This window comes from Saimiri boliviensis, chromosome 2, assembly GCF_048565385.1.
Source record: "Saimiri boliviensis isolate mSaiBol1 chromosome 2, mSaiBol1.pri, whole genome shotgun sequence".
NCBI lineage: Eukaryota > Metazoa > Chordata > Mammalia > Primates > Cebidae > Saimiri > Saimiri boliviensis.
In genome coordinates this window covers 240,301,969-240,319,247 of record NC_133450.1, presented here as the reverse complement: position 1 = coordinate 240,319,247, position 17,279 = coordinate 240,301,969, and the positions used below count along the sequence as shown (strand labels likewise).

Here is a 17,279-nt window from a genome sequence, read left to right as displayed (position 1 = left end):
AATATCTATCTCCAAAATACTTGGAAAATTTTTAATTCTTCTAATTTGTGAGTGCTGCTTGCACAGAACCAGTGTTTTCTATAATAGTGTTAGCATACATCTTTGTGTAGAAGTATTGAAGTCAGAACTTTTGAGGTATATGTTGTTTTAAAATGTTATGACTAAGACTAGAGAGACAGCGATAGGTTTCTCAGTGCACACTTAGTGCTAGGAGATCTGCCCGTAACTACTGGACCAACTTTAAAAGAGAAACCCCTGGTTTCTAGATGGTTTCTAGTTGCCTGGTTCTTTGTTAGAGCACGTACTTTAATTGTTTTCAGTGTTCTTAGATTTGGTTGTGGTGATGAATTTCTTCATAAAGTAGATCTCTAAGTGAATTATTAGGAAATATTTGTAGCATGATTTAAGAAAAATATTTCGGCTTGAGCTGGAAGTAGACAGATGGGACAGGGAAGGGCAGAGAGTTCAGTTAGGTTACTCAGAAAAAGTTTGCACAAAGCATTCCTTATTTTTTTTTCATACATATCTTTAGAATGTAATTTACACAAATTCAACCATAGTCTTCATTTTATTCTGAACTTTTTTCTACAAATAACATTTCTTGCCATTTTCCCATATTACAAAAATAATTCCATCACATTCTTTTTAATAGCTATATAGTATTCCATTATGCAGCTGCATACCATATAGATGTTTTGACTCGCAGGCTCAGTCAACCGTTTTCTTTTACAGTAAAGTTATATTCATATGCTGGGCTTTTTTTTTTTTTTTTTTTTTTTTACAGTAAAGGTAAATTCATACGCTTTACTGTAAACCATAGGCTTTAGTGGGTCATAAGTTAATGTGTAACTAGAATAGGAGTGAGCAGATGTCACTGTTTATAAATTAGGAGCTCAGAACTATAAAATGTATATTCTCCAAGATAAATATATCAGGTATTAAGTACACTATTGTTTATTTAGGTAAGAGCATTAATTCTTGTTGTTGTTATTGTTGTTGTTGGATACAGAGTCTTGCTCTCTTGCCCAGGCTGGAGTCTACTGGATTAATCATAGCTCACGACAGACTCCAACTCCTGGGTTCAGGTGATCCTCCCACTTCAGCCTCCCAAATAGCTGGGATTAATTTTGGGTATACTACTATACCTAATTTTGGGGTTGGGGTGGGTAGGGTGTGAGGTCTCACTGTCTTGCTCAGGCTGGTCTGAAACTCCTGGGATCAAGCCATTCTCCTGTCTAGGCCTCTCAGAGTGCTGGGATTACAGGTATTACTTGCTACCACTCTTGGCAAGAGCATTAATTCTAAGGAAACAAAAAGAAGAAAATTTTTATGAAAATGTGAATACCAGAAACGTTAAAAATATTCTGACACTTTAAAGTATTCCAGTTTTTAAAGAAATATGAGACAGGCCATTGTTGTTGTGGCAGGGTGAACAGATGAATAGGATTTTATAGTTTCTTTTTCATGAGTGATGATTTTCTTGAGAAGCATAAAATTCAGATCAGAAATGTTCTCCTTTTGGTCCCTTGTAATTGGTCTGGCAGGAACTGGGGACAGGGAAGCAGACACAAGGATCCCATACATCTCTTGCAAAATACTTGGAAATTTTCAGTTTGAGTGCTTATGATACTTCCAACATATGTAATAACATAATATATTAATGTACACGTGGTCATAAGAGATCCAGTTGACCAGAAAATTTCATTTTTTTGTCATTCAAATAATATGCTTTGTGTTAGATTGCATATAGTTAGGGCAGTGCTTTTAACAAGAGTTAGGGGAATAACAACACAGGGACATTTGACCCTTTTACTCTGGAAACCTGAGAATGATTTATGCCAATACATTATTTCAGATAATATTTGCTAATGATAGTATCTGTTTTAGGTTCTGTGGTGCCACTTTTAGAAACTCCCTGGCTCAAAATTTTTAGTAATCTTTCGAACTGTAACTATTAGAATTTCCCAAAAATATAATGAATATGTTTTTCTCTATATAAAATGAGTTATATGAATATTTGCTGCTACTTTAATTTTCTTTCCAGAATTTGTTTATAGACGTACTCCCTAAAGATGTGTGATAATCAGAAATAACTGATTCTTCTGGACAAATATGCACCAATTGATTGATTTTTCTTTATTTTGAAGAAAATTTTTTACTCTTATTTGGTAACTTCATTTGCTGGCAAATCCAGTTTTATGTCTCACAAATAACATGAACAGTAGAAACTTCTATTTGTAAGTTTTGGCAGTTCTTTAAAATATGTTAAGTTTTTGCTTCAACATATAAAAGTTTTTCTTTTCTGAGTTGTGTTTTCAGCAGCAATTCAAACCAATTGCATTTTTCCCTTATACAGATTACTAATTTAGAGTAAATATATTTCAGTTCTGTCATGATGTCCTAGTAGGCAGGCTGTTGGGCAGACACCTGGTATGTGTACATATTATTAAATTGTCTACTTTTGTTTCTTAGAAATGTTTGTCATTTAAAAAGTAACAGAAATGGAAGAAGAGGGTTTATTGCCATTGTGAAGACTGTGACCTGGCTATTCCATGGGCAATAAAGGCTGACTGCCCCTCGGTTCTGTGGCTCTGAACATTTTCTGTTTCTTTTTGGATTATGAGGAAGGAGAACTCTCGGTTTTGTTTTGAAGAACCTCATTGATTATATCTTAATTTTGCCTTATTGGTGACAAGCACCATGTGAGAATTTATGCAGCGTAGAGATTTTTACTGTTTTATTTGGTTCGGAGCCAAGTCTGGAAGATGACTTAGTTTACAAGTTCTGTAGCCAAGCTGCTTGTCTCCTTTAATGAGGGCACTGTGTGATTGGAAGCTGTTTCCTCCTGTACCTATGGACTGAAGGGGCAACCTGAGGGTCTGCTAAGGTGGTAGGTGTGTCTTCTGGGAAGAGTGAAAGGGAATTTGTCAGACTTTGGGGGAACCTTATAAAAATGAAAGATGTTTTATGTCAGTGGGATCACTTTTTTAATCCAAGGGGCAAAAGAAAACTGGTTTCTATTGAGCCCCTGCCTGAAGGCCTTCTGCATGTGACTTTCAGAGGACCCTGCTTGTGTTGAATTTCAGCCAGCAAGTCTCCAGCATACAGAATTTGAGATCTTTTTCCCTCCCCCATTTCTGTTTTTGTTCCATGTAAACAGTTCCCTGCGTAGTAACATAGACAAATATAGCAGAGAATGCTTTTCTGGAAAAAGAATGCTCCCTAAGCATTTTTAAACCATTTTTGGGAAGAATCGATCTTTCTGTGTGTTTCAGAATGGAGAGGGGGGAGGCTGTGGCTGTAAATTGAAGTGACATCATATGTATTGCCCCCATTGATCCACTTTTAGTCTCCAGCCAGGATAAAAGGAAATGGCATCAGGGAGGAAGCATGCTTCATTTAGGCGCAGATCCCAGAGTGATAATGGGGTAATAATAGAACTCACGCCACTGTCAATCTATGACTGCATTAGTTCCAGGCTCATTCTCTGTCTGGGGAGCCGAGCAGGGACTTTCTTCGTGTGAGGCTGCTGCATGCCAGCTGGACCACGCCAGGAGGTGCCCTCCTTTGCTTTTGGAGGGGTGCAGGCAGTGGGACTTGGATGTTGCCATTCACTGGTCTCTTGTCACAGGTCCTACCTCTGCATGGTCAGTTGTGAGACATGTCCATGACATTTTCTGATGTAGGAGGTGAGTTGGCCTGTTCTGCATCATGCTAATGGAAGAAATGGTGGCGGGGCCTCAGTTGCGTGGGTGGTCTTCTGGGAATGCAGAGAGTGATGCCCCGTGACAGCAGTAAGAGGCTTCTGGAAGAGTCGGAGTTTGTTTTTGTTGAGCTGCCTCTAGGTTAGGAGGGTGGATTTGGAAAATTCATACTTTCTTTCCAAGAACGTGCATAAAAACTTATCCTAAACTATTTAGAGTCGTACAGCTTGCCTTGACTCTGAAGTTGGGAAATAAATGCAGTAGACTTTTTTCTTTGTACAGTTCTTAGTATTTAGCAACTATGAAATCTTCCATGTTTAGAGTGGAACGCAGACTTCTGAAATCCTTAACTTGACTGACCTCATTTAACATTTTATTTCTCGTATTCATTTCAGTAAGTTTCATAGTTCTGTGATGTTCTCTTGCAAGTCCCCACATCAGTTTGGCACCTTGTAGTACTATTTTGTATAAATTTCCTAGGCAGATGTACTTTGAAATACTTTAAAAATAATTGATTTGGTCTCCATATGGAGAAAATAACCCCATTATGAATTTCTTGTTTATGCAAAGGAAAGGACTTTTGCATTCCTGTCACTGTTGGACTGTGGGTGTGGCCCCTGGAAGTAAAGGCAAGCTCTTTTTATAATGTCTGAAGGAACTGCTTTCTTAGGTGGTGATGCTTGGAGGTAAGGTCCTTTATTTTTCAGGATTGCCCTGTAGTACAACCAGTGCCTTATCTCTCTCACACTGGTACTGCTGCATTAAACACAGCTGGCTTTTCAGTCTTAAATTCAGCTGATCTTAAAATAAATAAACGTAGTTGGACTAGAAGTCATGTGAAGTTTGCTTTGATTTGCACTTGGGTGGAAGTGGAGTGGTCCACATAGCATGTCCCACCCCCTGTGCCAGCCTGGGCTCCTCCCACTGCCCAGTGCCGCTGTGAGCACATCTGCTGATGAGTGGTCGCTTTCACTTGCTTTACAAACATTTTGGTTTATTACATTACTACTACTTTTTCATTTGTAGGGTGGCTTTATGGGGAGCAAAGGTTTATTTTACAAAGAGAAATGCACTGCATTGTAGCTATTTCACCGCATTTTTGCTTCAGTATTCTCTTTTTAAGGTGTTTTATATCATTTAAAAATTTTTATAATGTATACTTTGCAAATGAAAGATTCTTAATTAGTTTTATTGTCTGTGTCCCCAGATAGCATTTGTTCACTGATTTTTTTTCCCTACTTTTTTCAGAAACTGCATTCCCTCCGCCACACACACACTAAAAGCCAGATGGCTACAGGTTGTTTACTAAATGAGAGTCATTTCAAGTCTATTCAGAAGAGTGGGACTCACAGAAGCCTGGGAGCATGAAGCTGGCAGCCCTGTGTCGTCAGGGCCTCGTTGGAAGGGGGGCAGCCCCTGGGGGGAGTGTCCACTCTTGCTCCTTACCTCTCTCAAATTAGAGTCGTTGTGCTACCTCCCTTCCATTTTGTGATCTTAAGTCAGGGAGCTTAGCTTTAAATATTTTCATTGTGTAAAATTTGGAGAGGACAAAAGCTTCCATTGATCCTTTTGGTTCTGCTTCTGTGTCGAGATGTGTGAGCTTTCAGAAGCTTAGAAGAAAACTCAGAAGTACAGGTATGAATGCAGGTATTTTGATAGGTTCAGGTATTGGTAATTGTTTGATTTTAAACTGGAGCTGTATCTGTTGGTTAAAGACCAAGTTTTGGAGTAAGTTGAGGACCAAGCTCGTTGTCTTACCGAGGGTTTCTTTGCTCTGTGTGTCTCTTTAGTTTTCACTAAATTCCAAATGAGAGTTCTAACAGTAGGCTTCTTTGTAAGCACAAGCGTATAATATGGGGAGATGCTTTTCTTTCTACTTCCCCTTCCCTGTAATTCAGCAGTCTGGCAGGGCTGGATCCTTCTTGCATTTAGTTGGCAAACGAGGCCCCCCTCCTGGCAAAGGGTGTTCCGCTAGACCAGGCACTGGTGGTGCTGAGAATCGCTTCTCTGTGATGCTGAGCCCATTCTCCGAAGCCTGCCTGCCTTTGTCTGGAGGGGCCTTGATGCCGGGCTCCTGTGGTCCTCGGACTGTCTGTCTTGAGAAATGCTGCTCACTGGTTTTCAGCGTCTGTGGGGTGGCGCAGGTCTCCATCCTGTGGTGGCCTGGCCTGGTTACCCCTTCTGGAGCTGCTGTTTGACAGCAGCAAAATAAAGGGTAGTAGTGGGATGAAGTGGGGAGAGCCCACGACTGGGGTGAAAAGGAAGGCACTGGGAAGAGGGCTCAAGGGCTGGAGGGAATTTAGTCATCGGCCCCAGGAGACAGGTTGGGGGTGCTTGAGGCCACGGACTAAAGGCTCAGCCTCTTGCAGAAAAGCACCTCGCTTGAAACATCACAGGAAACTGAAGGGTGAGTTGACCAGGAAGGAGGAGGAGGCTGAAGGGAGAAAGAGAACTGGTCTCACTGGGCTGCCTGGGCAGAAGTGCTAGATACCCGCAAGCACCCCACAGTGCCCATGGTGTGAATGGTGAGGAGGCCTCCTAGAGGCTAGGGGGCTTGGTTTGGCCTCTTCCATAAAACATTTCTTTTTATATCATAAAAGTAGCCTCACCTGTCTAAAATTATGAAATATGGTAGATGGGTGGTTTAGTTATAGGTAGTTAGGTAGTAATTTAATACCTTGAAAATTTGCCGCAATTATTTGACTTCTTGTGAGAAGAAACGGAGTGTTAGTAATTCTTTGGGTCCTTGTCAGTGCTGATGGTACTGCAGTTTTGCCAGAGGTGCCTTGCTTCTCCTGAGAGAATAGCCACAGCGTGCCGTTCAGATGGAGCGATGTTACAAGTATAGAGTATACAACCAAGTGACTGCATCGGGATCTGTCTCCCTTCTTTCTGCCTCTTGTCTGAGGCAAGTGGGGCCTTTCTTATGACTTAGAAGGGTGAGTGAGAAAGCACTGCTTGTGGAATGGCGCAGTGGGTGTGGTGCACGTGGTGCTCGCTGTCTGCCCGTTTCCCGTGCGGACCTTTTGGTAATGGTATGGGTATGTGTGAGAGCGAATGAGTGAGCGGGTAGGCGGTAGGGAGGGTCAGGCAGAGTACATAGTTGGGGGCAGGAAGATGAGCAGAGAGGGAAGCCAGTACTTTTTAAAAATTGTTTCAGAAAGTGGCACTCAAAATTCAGGTGTTCTTATGAATATACTGTTACCTGATATCAGCTTCCAGACCCGTAATTTGGATTGACAGGAATGATCTGGGCATGCGCAGGGATGGAGAGAAGCAGCAGTGGAACTCATAGGAATCATTGTAAAATCTTGATTCTAGAATAAATATTTTTTTACTTCATACAGGGCGTATCTCAAATTGATTCTTCCTCCAGTGCACTGCAGGGCTGATCTCACTGGACCACTGCTTCTGGTCTTGCTGTCCCATAGCGAGTAAGACAGATGACGTCTTACACAAGCCTCTCTTCGTTTCTTGTATTTTACACACATTGCATTTTATTTTTGTACAACATAGAGACTACCTCCTTTCTTTGCCCTTAACTTGTAATATCACATTTGACCTTTCCTATATGAGTACTCAGGAATATGGGTGACCTGTGTGTCCATGTGTATAGCTGCACGTATAGTTGTATACAGCATTTTTAGCTTTTTAATGGATTGTAAGTTTATGATTTTCATAATGGAGGGAAGACACAGTTCTTCCAATGTATGCTCTTTATTTCTCCGTGTGTAGCAGGTGTATTTGCAAAGTTTATGTGATAAAAAGGAAACAATGCAGAAAAAGAAAATTTATGTTAAACTTCCACGTTTGTCTATGGTCAGATGGCTCCCTGAATCTTTGTCTAGGATAAATCACATTTTCTGGTATATGCATGCTGTAAAGGAAGATAGCTAATAAACCACAATAATGTTTTATTAAGATAAGCACAGTTTTGATCTTCCCTAAGTATAGAACTGAAATGAATAGTCATGGAAAGTGGGGCTTCATCAAAGCCCAGAATATAGTGTCTTTGGGAATATAGACAATGTAGACCCTGAGGAATTACAAAAGTGAGCTTAATAGTCTTTCCACGTTGCCGATGTCTGCTGAGAGCACCCGGGTTATCCTGGGTGTGCAGTCTTTGGTCTGAACATTTGGGTTTAGTTTCTCATCAGCTGAATGGCATTTTCACAAGCTGTTTGGTTTTGTCTTTAGCTTCTTCCAGACCAGCTGGTCTTGCTTCTGGAGCATCTCTTGGAACAGAAGACCCTGAGCCCTCGGACTCTGCAAAGCCTCCAGAGGACATACCACCTCCATGATCAGGATGCAGAGGTAACCAGTAACACCCTTGGAGTTTAACCAGCAGGTTCCCACTGTTGGTGAAGAGTGGTGATCCCATTGCCGTCCCAAACTACATAAACTGCCATTTCTGTTAGCAGAATCCCATGTATTTGCTATATGAGTAAAGAACAAAGGGCTTATGCTTCTAACCAGAGTATTTTGAGGTCTTGAGTTTTTCCCTCTTAAGTCATAAAGATGGATGTAAGTCTCCCAAAGGAATGAGTGGAGTGTTTTTGAGTCGTAAACTTGGGCGGGTCATTGTGCCCACTGATGGTGGCGCCATTCTGTTGCACATTAAGGAAACTTGGTTCGGATGTGTCAGAGCTTCTTGGCTGCGTTCATTTAGGGCAGGAAAGGAGCCATGTGTAAAGGGAATGAAAACTAAATCTAGCAGCCGTACTGGAAAAGGCAGTTGGATGCTTGTGAGAAAGCAATGTGATGTGATCCTTAATGTCTTCTACCTTACTGTGAAGAATGCAGTGTGAATCCTGAGATTCCATGGTTTAAAAAAAGACAAAATAGTAAATATTTAATGTATTTGGACATCTTAACTAAAAACAAGCTTAAAGAGAAAATCTCATTTATATAAGACTCGCAAAATGCAGAAAAGTAACTTTGGTTTTGAACATTTTAAAACTGTCTGGTACAGCAGCCATTAGCCACATGGGGAGTTATTTTTGAGTTGAAATGTGCTGTAAGTATAAAATGCACAATGGATGGTGAAGACGTTGAATGAAGAAAGACAATATAACTTGATGTCGCCTGATTGATTATAGTGTTAGTGATATATTTGGGATATATTAGGGTAAATATTAATGTAATGAATTTTATAATCATTAAAATGGAGTAATTGAGAAAAGCCAGTTCGTTAGTAACTGAAAGATAAGATGGCCGTTGCTAGGCATTTTAAAGCCCCATAAAGTCAGGAGTGATTGAAAAACTCCAGAGGAGACATGTAACTTTTTACCCACCTGAACCTAGATGAGATTTGCAACTGCTGCTCTTTATTTCAGCTCTTATATTTTTGTTTGTATTAGTTTTCAAATGCCACACTGTTATTTTTAATTAGTGTTTAAAAGACTTTGCTATATAGTCATTAGGCTGTTTTAATCAGGGTGGAATACCATGGATCGCCAGGACCTTGTGATGGGCATGGACAGACCAGAGGGGAGGGTCAGAGCAGCTGTTAGGCACTTGTCACTTGATGTCTGGAAGCCATGAGGTGGCCCCTTCCATTTGGCATAAAACATTCCCTGTTCTTAACTTAAAGCTCAACTTAGTTGTTGTATGTAACCTCTTAGAACCTTTGAGAAGTATAATAGGTTTTATTTAGTTGCTTGTTTTACATTGCACAAACTGTGTAATAATGCTAGACAGATGAGTCTCTTCAGCTAGATCCCTGGGGATGGAGAGGTTGGTGTCTCAGTATGTCTTCGCGCAGTTTACACGACCAGTGTAGTCAGTGTTCACGCAATTCACAAATGCTCCACTAGGCACTGGGAATACAGCAATGGAAATGACGGGCAAGGTTAGTCACCTTTAGGAAGCTTACATTCTTCTGAAAAGACAGCTCCTAAGTAAGTGAATCAGACAGCTTCAGATAAGGGCCATGAAGGAGAGATACAGGAGACAGCTGGACACGGTTTCCCTAGATAGGGGATTCAGGCCAGGCCACTCAGAGCAACCTAAAGGCGAGAGGGAGCTGACCATAGAGAGTACAGGTGTGAACTTGGCGTGCGCCAGCACGGGGCCAGCAAGCCTTTTCCATATGGGACTAGGCAGTTAGCATTTCTGACCGTACACTTTCTGCAGCAGCTCATTAGCCTTGTTGATGTAGCGTAAAAACTGACAGATAATATGTGAAGAAACAAATGTGGCTGTGTGCCAGTAAAACTTTTACGGACTTGAAACTTGAATTTGATGTAGTTCGCCCATTTCAGGATATTGTCGTCTTTTTTTTCCCCCCTTTCCTTTTTATTTATTTATTTTTTGAGACAGTTCTCACTGTATCGCTTAGCCTGGAATGCAATGGTGTGATAATAGCTCACTGCAACCTTGAACTCCTGGGCTCAGGCAATCCTTCTGCCTCAGCCACCCAAGTAGCTGGGACTACAGGCATGCACCAACATGCACCGCTAATTTAGAAAAAGAATTTTTTTTTTTTTGAGAGAGAGAGACAGGGTCTCAACTCTGTTGGCCAAGCTGATCTCTCTCTTGGCCTGGAGCATCCTTTTGCCTCAGCCTCCCAGAGTGCTGGGATTATAGGTGTGAACCACCATGCCTGGCTCTTTTTCCTTTATAAAACTATTTGGAAACATATACACCATTCCTGGCTGCTGGCCCCATCCGTGGTTTCCTGACCCCTGTGCCAGGCCTGCAGCGTTGAGGTCGGGGGTGAGCAGGAGCCAAATCGAGTTGAGAGTTGGGGTTAGACCATGGTGTGTGTCTAAAGAAAGTGCCTCCACCCAGACCATGGAGTTCCTGGCATGCGGTTCGTTACACTGACGGGTTGTCTCATTATGAAGTTTCCTTGAAATGTCACTCAGAACCAGAAAAACAACAGGATTTTGGCCAACCAGGGTGTTTTCTAGAAACCTTATTAGTGAAGTGTGATTTATGACAACACTGATGAGCAGGAATTTCACTGAATAATCACCTGCCTTTAAGTGACAGGACATTTCATGGGAGAAAGAATTGTTACTTGGTAGAAAATGTCGCAGGGATGCCTGAATTCTTGCTGCTTCTCCTTGACTAAGCAAGTGAGGAGAGTCTCTTGTAGTTGCTCTCAGGCCTCTTACATATGGAGTAAATGGTAACCATTTGGGAGCAAGCCAGAGATTCTGGAGTGAGACAGACTGTGTACTGAGCACACTGAGGAGAGCGCTTGGGGCACTGGGGCAGTGTTGAATTACATGGCTGGTGCAGAACACCTGCCCGGGCTGACGGGGCACATCTCTAGTACAGCGCAGGGGTGCTTGGGGCCTAGTGGGGGCGGATTTCTTTATTTGCTGTGCCCCTATATTTTCAAGATAGGCAGAAAGGCTTCCCTTGCTATACCCGTGACTGAGGTGCATATGTAAAGCTCCCTTTCCAGACGATAAGCCTGCTGCCTCCAGCTGCTCCTGCCCCTCATCACAAAGTGCACTGAGGAGTTTTGTTGGCAGAGTAGCATGTTTGGGATCTAGCGGGTAGAGGGGGTCTCCACTGTGAGAACCCTATTCCATGGTTGCTTTAGCTCCTGGGCCGCCATCCCCATCTGTCCCTCCTTCCATGTGGATGAGCCGATGCAGGCCCACCCACACAGAGAAGGAAGAAAGAAGGCAGGAGTTTACTGTTAACCACTCTTCTTATGTGTGTCGCTTCACTGTCTGAGCTGTGTTCACAGAGCGTCTGATCTATTGGCCTGATTTTCTGAGTGTGGAACTGAGTGTGCCAGGGGTTTTGCATGTCGAGGGGTTGTGGGGCCAGCGTTCTGAGCACTATCACGGTTTATGCACACCCTGCCTGCGTTCCATGTGCCTGCATCGCATGCTGTGAAGATCCAGGTCTGCTCTTTGGAGAGGCAGTGCCCCATATTGAGAATGTGAAAGGAAAAGTGCCCAAGGACAGATGGAGTGAGAGCACGGGTGGGGTGGGCAAACCTCCCCAGGCTGCCGTCTGCCTTGCCACCCTCTGCAGGGCAGGTACAGGCTGTGTTCCTTGGTGCTCCTTGGCCTGGACAGTGAAGCTGACCATGGAGGCAGCCATTTTGTATGTAGCAAGCCTCAGGACCATGGGTGGATGCTGGGCCACTGTAGTCAGCATGGAGAATGAGCCAAAGGGATTGAGTATATTGCTCAAGTAGCCATAAAAGTTTGAAAAAGATATTTGGCAGCTAACTCTGGGAACAAAAGATGTTATCTAAGATCCCTTTTAAAATAACGCATTTCCTGCCTGCCTTAGCAGGTCTCTTAAGCTGTAAGAATAGCTACCCACGGTCGTGAGATGAGGCTCTGTGGACGTTGGCTGTCTGACCTCTTCACCCCAGTACTCTGTGGCTCACCTTCAGGCAGCAGCATTTCTGCAGACTCCACTGCGTGCTTTCGGACTGGGGCGACGCCTCAGGAGGGACTCCTTCAGCATTGTTGTGCTGGTGGCCACACATCTGAAAGGCCCACACTGTGGCACGCTGTGCTCTGAATTCCGTTGATATGCTGAATGAGAACATTAGTTTTCTGGGAGAATTTGGTAGTAGCATCCGTTCTTCCCTTCACTGTATGGGGGAAATAGTGTTGGCTGAAAGGAAAAAGACTGCTGGATTGTATTGGGGCAAGAAAGTGTGGATACTGTGTGTTTCTGTCTTCTGCAGGGTGCCACTTCACTAGAGGTCTCCCTTTAGGGTCTGGCCCTCATGCGTAGCCCCACGTCCTTGTGTGCACGTGAGTGGCTCTTCCTGCTGACTGGCAGCAGCTGGCTGACAAAAGGCAGTTTCAGAAAAAATCTCATTTAGTAAGGTATCTGCACAGAGTGGAGTAGCTAGAAAAAGACTGTTGACATTTAGAGGCCACCCTGAGCCAGCTGTAGTCTCCCAGAGTGCCAAAGAATGTAACCTTGGGAGGCTGCAGTCTTTCATGTGGTTGCAAACTGAAGTAGTAGGAGCAAGTTGATGTGAGGAAACAGATTGGTAAGTAAGGACACACCTGTTTTAGCACTCATCCAGCTGCATGAGTGCTAAAGAACACTCAGGGTTGATTGGGAATGGAAAAAACATCCAATATCACAAGCCTCTCCTGCAGCATGGGTTGTAGCTGACAAGGCCCCACAGACCCTGTCTAATGGCTCTGGGTCTCCTCTGCCTCTTCTGATGCATTGTACACAAGCCAGTGGTAGGGGGTGGGTCCACAGCTGGTATTTATTTTAATACATTGTTATTCATTGTTTGCTTGGGAAGAAAGCACCATAGCATTTATTTACAGTTCAAAGGTAGAAGTTGTGACCCCAGCAACACAATCGTCTGACAGCTCTAATGCTTATTTCTGAATTTCATTTGGGCCAAAGGCATAGTTCTCTGACTCAAGCACTTAATGATTAATAGACCTCTTGAGGGGCTTATCAAAGGGGCAGAGAATGAAGGTTTAGCAGTTGTTACATCTCCAGATTCTAAAATTGATCCGTGGATGTGGTTCTCTTCATTCCTTTCAGTGCTAAAAACTCTTTCCATTAGAGATGACTTTCGTCTTCTGCTTCGGAGGGTTTGGAGATACGAAGTGTTTAGGAGGGTTTTTTCCCTGCTATTGGCACTTCTTTTGTCTTCTCTGGTTGCTTTTTCATAGTATTCTGGCTACAAAATAGAGACATCATTTCTGTTTTGTTTTCTTACAGAGTGGCTTAGAGGAAAGGTTAGATAATAATCTCTTCGGGCTCTGTTGCCATTTCAGGATGCTCGGTGCTTTATATTTATTAATATGTAGTATGCTGAACTTAGAAGTCCTTCCTCTTGTCTGCCTTGGTGCAGAATCTACATGTAATAAAGGCAGAAACTCTGGCTGTGGCGATGTCAGGTCCTGTCATCCTGGTGGTGTGTGAGGGCAGCACCCAGCTCTGCCTCTCCCACCACGGCGCTGGCACCAAGGCCTCTGCCCACAGGACACCGAGGCCTATGAGTAGGAACAGTGCCAGGGTGCCGGCTTCATCCCTTTTCCTCTCCTCCCCTTCTCCTGCTGGCTGCCCTTGGTGCAGGCAAGTCCAGGGCCTCATTACTAAGCCAGCTGGCTCACCACGTCATCGTCCAGCATTGTCAGGAGGCACCGTCGTGAAACAGAGCCCCCTACAAGGCAGGTTTTCAGATTGAACATGAAAAAGAATGCCATTGTTGGAGGGTCAGAGTAGTGTGTGCAATTAGCGAAGTGGTTTTATAGGGTAAAATACTAGGAACCAGGTCCCCCCGGGGATCCTGAAAGGGCAAGTTGACACTTGCCTCCTCCACCTGGCAACCCACAGAAAGGCTGTTAGGATTAGGCCATTTCTCATGGTATCACTGCAGGTAAAGGTGTCTGGCTTATTGGCCCCTTGATGCGATTAACCTTAGGTTGCAAATCAAGAGGCCAGATACCGATGAATCTGAACTTTAGAGCGTGGCTGTGAATAGTGTGACTTCAGGTTTTTAGAAAGTCAAGACCATACTTGTGAGGTTTGCAGCTGTCCCTTTGACATAATATTATTCCTTTTCTAGAGTTTTAAAAGGTGGGTGGTTATAGATTGAAAAAAGGGATTGGGGTAATTGTCTTTAGTTGCTTTATATGTATTTTTTAAAACCATCTGCTTTTTATGCTCGAAAAAACAGAGCTCTCAGGTAACTCTGGTTTTATTTGTGTATTTTTTCTTTGTTGTATTTGGTTTATGAAACATTCGATCAATGTTTCAGAAAATTCCTTCAAAGTCAGGATGATATCTCTCTCAGTACATCTTTCTTAGGGTTTTCTTTCTGTTACTCAATTCAGTGCCTCTGGAACTTCCCTGTGGAAAGCCTGCAGCAGCATTTCCCCTGTTATACTGTAATAAGGGATTTTTTTAAAAAGCTGATGTAAAATCACAAATAACTTTCTTTTTTAGATTGATAATTTTGTGTTGTTCCTGCCTCTCGAGATTGTGTTTTGTTTACTGTGAATTTATGGCAAATGAAAGTAAAGGGAAAAGTGAGCCATGGACGGCATAATCTGGCTAATTTTTCTTAAATGGTCAGTTTCGCATTTATCTAGTAAAGAGAGAGAGGGCATTTAATAGGTGGCTTTTAGCTACAGGTTCAGCCAGACTTTATTAGAAGAGTCACTGGCGGCAGTGTGTTCAGCCGTGGGCCCGCCATTACAGACTCAAAGATGTGAGGGCCTCTGCACTTGCTCCATGGGTCGCTCTCCAGTCTGTATAGATTTCCTCAGAAAGATGGAGATGGAGATTTACACATTTTGTGGAGTCTAAATAGCAGTGCCCTGATGCTGTTCTTCTGGTATAGCCAGTAAAGCAGCAGCATCTTATATTCATTTTGTATCCAAAGGTTTCTCAAGTGGAATCAGTGCACTGGGCTTTAATTGGTGCTTCTGGGTTCTTTACAGCTCAGTCAGTAGTTGACATACTTTTGTATTAGATTTCTGTTCGGAAATCCACACCAAAAACCATACAGTTTTCTTTGAATACTACTGTCTCTTTTTATGATTATAAAGGGAGTCATATTCAAATTTAAAGTATACCTTAAATGCTCCAAAACAGAAGGCTCACTTTGCCACACTCTCAATATAGCTTTCCAGGTGACTCTTCTTCCTTCTGGTGCCTTTCCTGTACACCATCTTTGCTCTCTAGAGCTGTGGCACACCAGGATGTGAGAAGAAGATGTGCCTGGCCTTCAGGCTGTGAGACCCTCACAGCACAGACAGAATATGTAAGTCCTACCTCTTGTGTTTAGGCCGCTCCCACGGAGTCAGCCTGCTGAAGCATGTTCCCAGGCTTGCTCTGTGTGTAAATGGTGAAATTTTGTGTGGATGGCAGGGTATGAAATTTAAAACATGAACACAGAAGAGATCAGTTAAACATTGGGTGGTGGCACTAAAAATGACTGTCAGGCTGTTCAGTCTGCATATTACTTTGCTGCAACCTTGAACCACATGAAACTGTATTCTGTAGACCACCTGGTTTTTCCCATCCATGGGTGGAAGCAGATGCAGGCTGGGCACAGGAAGTTCCCAGGCATTGAGGGAGCCAGCAGCCAGCCCAAAGCTGAGTCTCCCCCACGGCCTTGGCTCTCAGGATACCAGGCAGCTTTTCTCAAGAGTAGACTGTGTAGAATAGCAGTACCCTTTGCCAAAACAGCCTTTCTCAACTTGGCTGTTAGGGTGAGGGGTAGTTCTTAATAACCTTTTTGAGCTATAGTACACATACCATGCAGTTCACGCATTTTAAAATATGCAATTCAATAGTTTTTAATAAATTCACAGAGTTGTACATCACCGCAATTAATTGTAGAACATTTTATCCCCAAAAGAAACCCAGTACCCTTTGGCTGTCATCCCTAGCTCCCCAGTTTTTAGGCAAGCACTAATTCTTATGTCTCTGTAGATTTGCCTATTCTGGGCTTTCGCGTAAATGGAATTATATGTAATATTTGGTCTTTTGTGACTGGCTTCTTTTGACTTAGCATAATGTTTTTGGGGATGATCCTTATTTGTAGCATATATCATTACTTCATTCCTTTTTATTGCCAAATATTTTTAGTTATATGGACGGACTGCATTTGTTTATTCACGCATCAGCCGATGGACATTTAGGGTGTTCCACCTTTAGCTGTTGTGAATAATGCTGCTATGAACATGTGTGTAAGTTTTTGTGTGGACACGCGCTTTTACTTCTCTTAGATATATTCCTAGGAGAATTGCTGGGTCATGTGGTAAGCCTTGTTTAACCTTTTGAGGAACTGCCAATGTGTTTTCTATAGTGGCTAAACCATCTCACATTTTATCTAGCAGCGAATGTGGATTCCAGAACATCGTTCGTCTTTCTCATTTGAGCCATCCTGTTGGATGTGACTTCATACCACATTGTCGTTGTCATTGCTCTTTCCCCTAGTGACTAATGGTGTGGGGAATCTTTTCATGTACATATTGGCCATTTACATGTCTACATATTGGAGAGAAAGGTCTAGTAAGAACTTTTGCTCATTTTTATATTGGTTTGTCAGCTGGGCGTGGTGGCTCACACCCGTAATCCCAGCACTTTGGGTGGCTGAGTCGGGTGGATCACAAGGTCTGGCATTCAAGACCAGCCTGGACAACATAGTGAAGCCCCATCTCTAGTAAAAATACAAGAATTAGCTGGACGTGATGGCAGGCGCCTGTAATCCCAGTTACTTGGGAGTCGGAAGCAGAGGCAGGAGAATCGCTTGAACTCGGTAAGTGGAGGTTGCAGTGAGCCAAGCTCATGCCATTGCACTGCAGTCTGGGCAACGAGTGAAACTCCCATCTCAAAAAGTTAATGAAGTCCAGCGTATCTCTTTTCTTTTGTTGAAAATCATTGCCAAGGTCATGAGAATGTTTGCCTGTGTCTTCCCTAAAAGTTGTATAGGTTTAGTTCTTTAGTCTGTGGGGTTTATTTTTAAAAGCCTGTTTCTCTAGCTCTTGAAGAGAGGGTTATCAGAAGAAATAGCCACTGAGAAGAGAAGGTGAAGGAAGGCCGGGTTTCTTTCACGGAGTAGCACGTGGTATGGCTCGCAGTTGTCAGGGCTCAGGA

At 43.0% G+C, this 17,279-nt stretch overlaps 1 protein-coding gene across 27 annotated transcripts in view; it reads left to right on the top strand.

The window, feature by feature from the left end:
• Positions 1-17,279, top strand: part of AOPEP (aminopeptidase O (putative)) — a 375,128-nt gene that overhangs the window by 341,409 nt on the left and 16,440 nt on the right. For all 27 annotated transcript variants that reach the window (XR_012516704.1, XR_012516705.1, XM_039474659.2 and 24 more), the window contains one exon: positions 7,902-8,018. Coding sequence is in view for 25 of the 27 variants with exons in the window: in XM_039474659.2 (XP_039330593.1) it covers positions 7,902-8,018 (117 nt within the window). In the remaining 2 variants the exon portion in view is untranslated. The remainder of the gene's footprint in view (positions 1-7,901; positions 8,019-17,279) is intronic.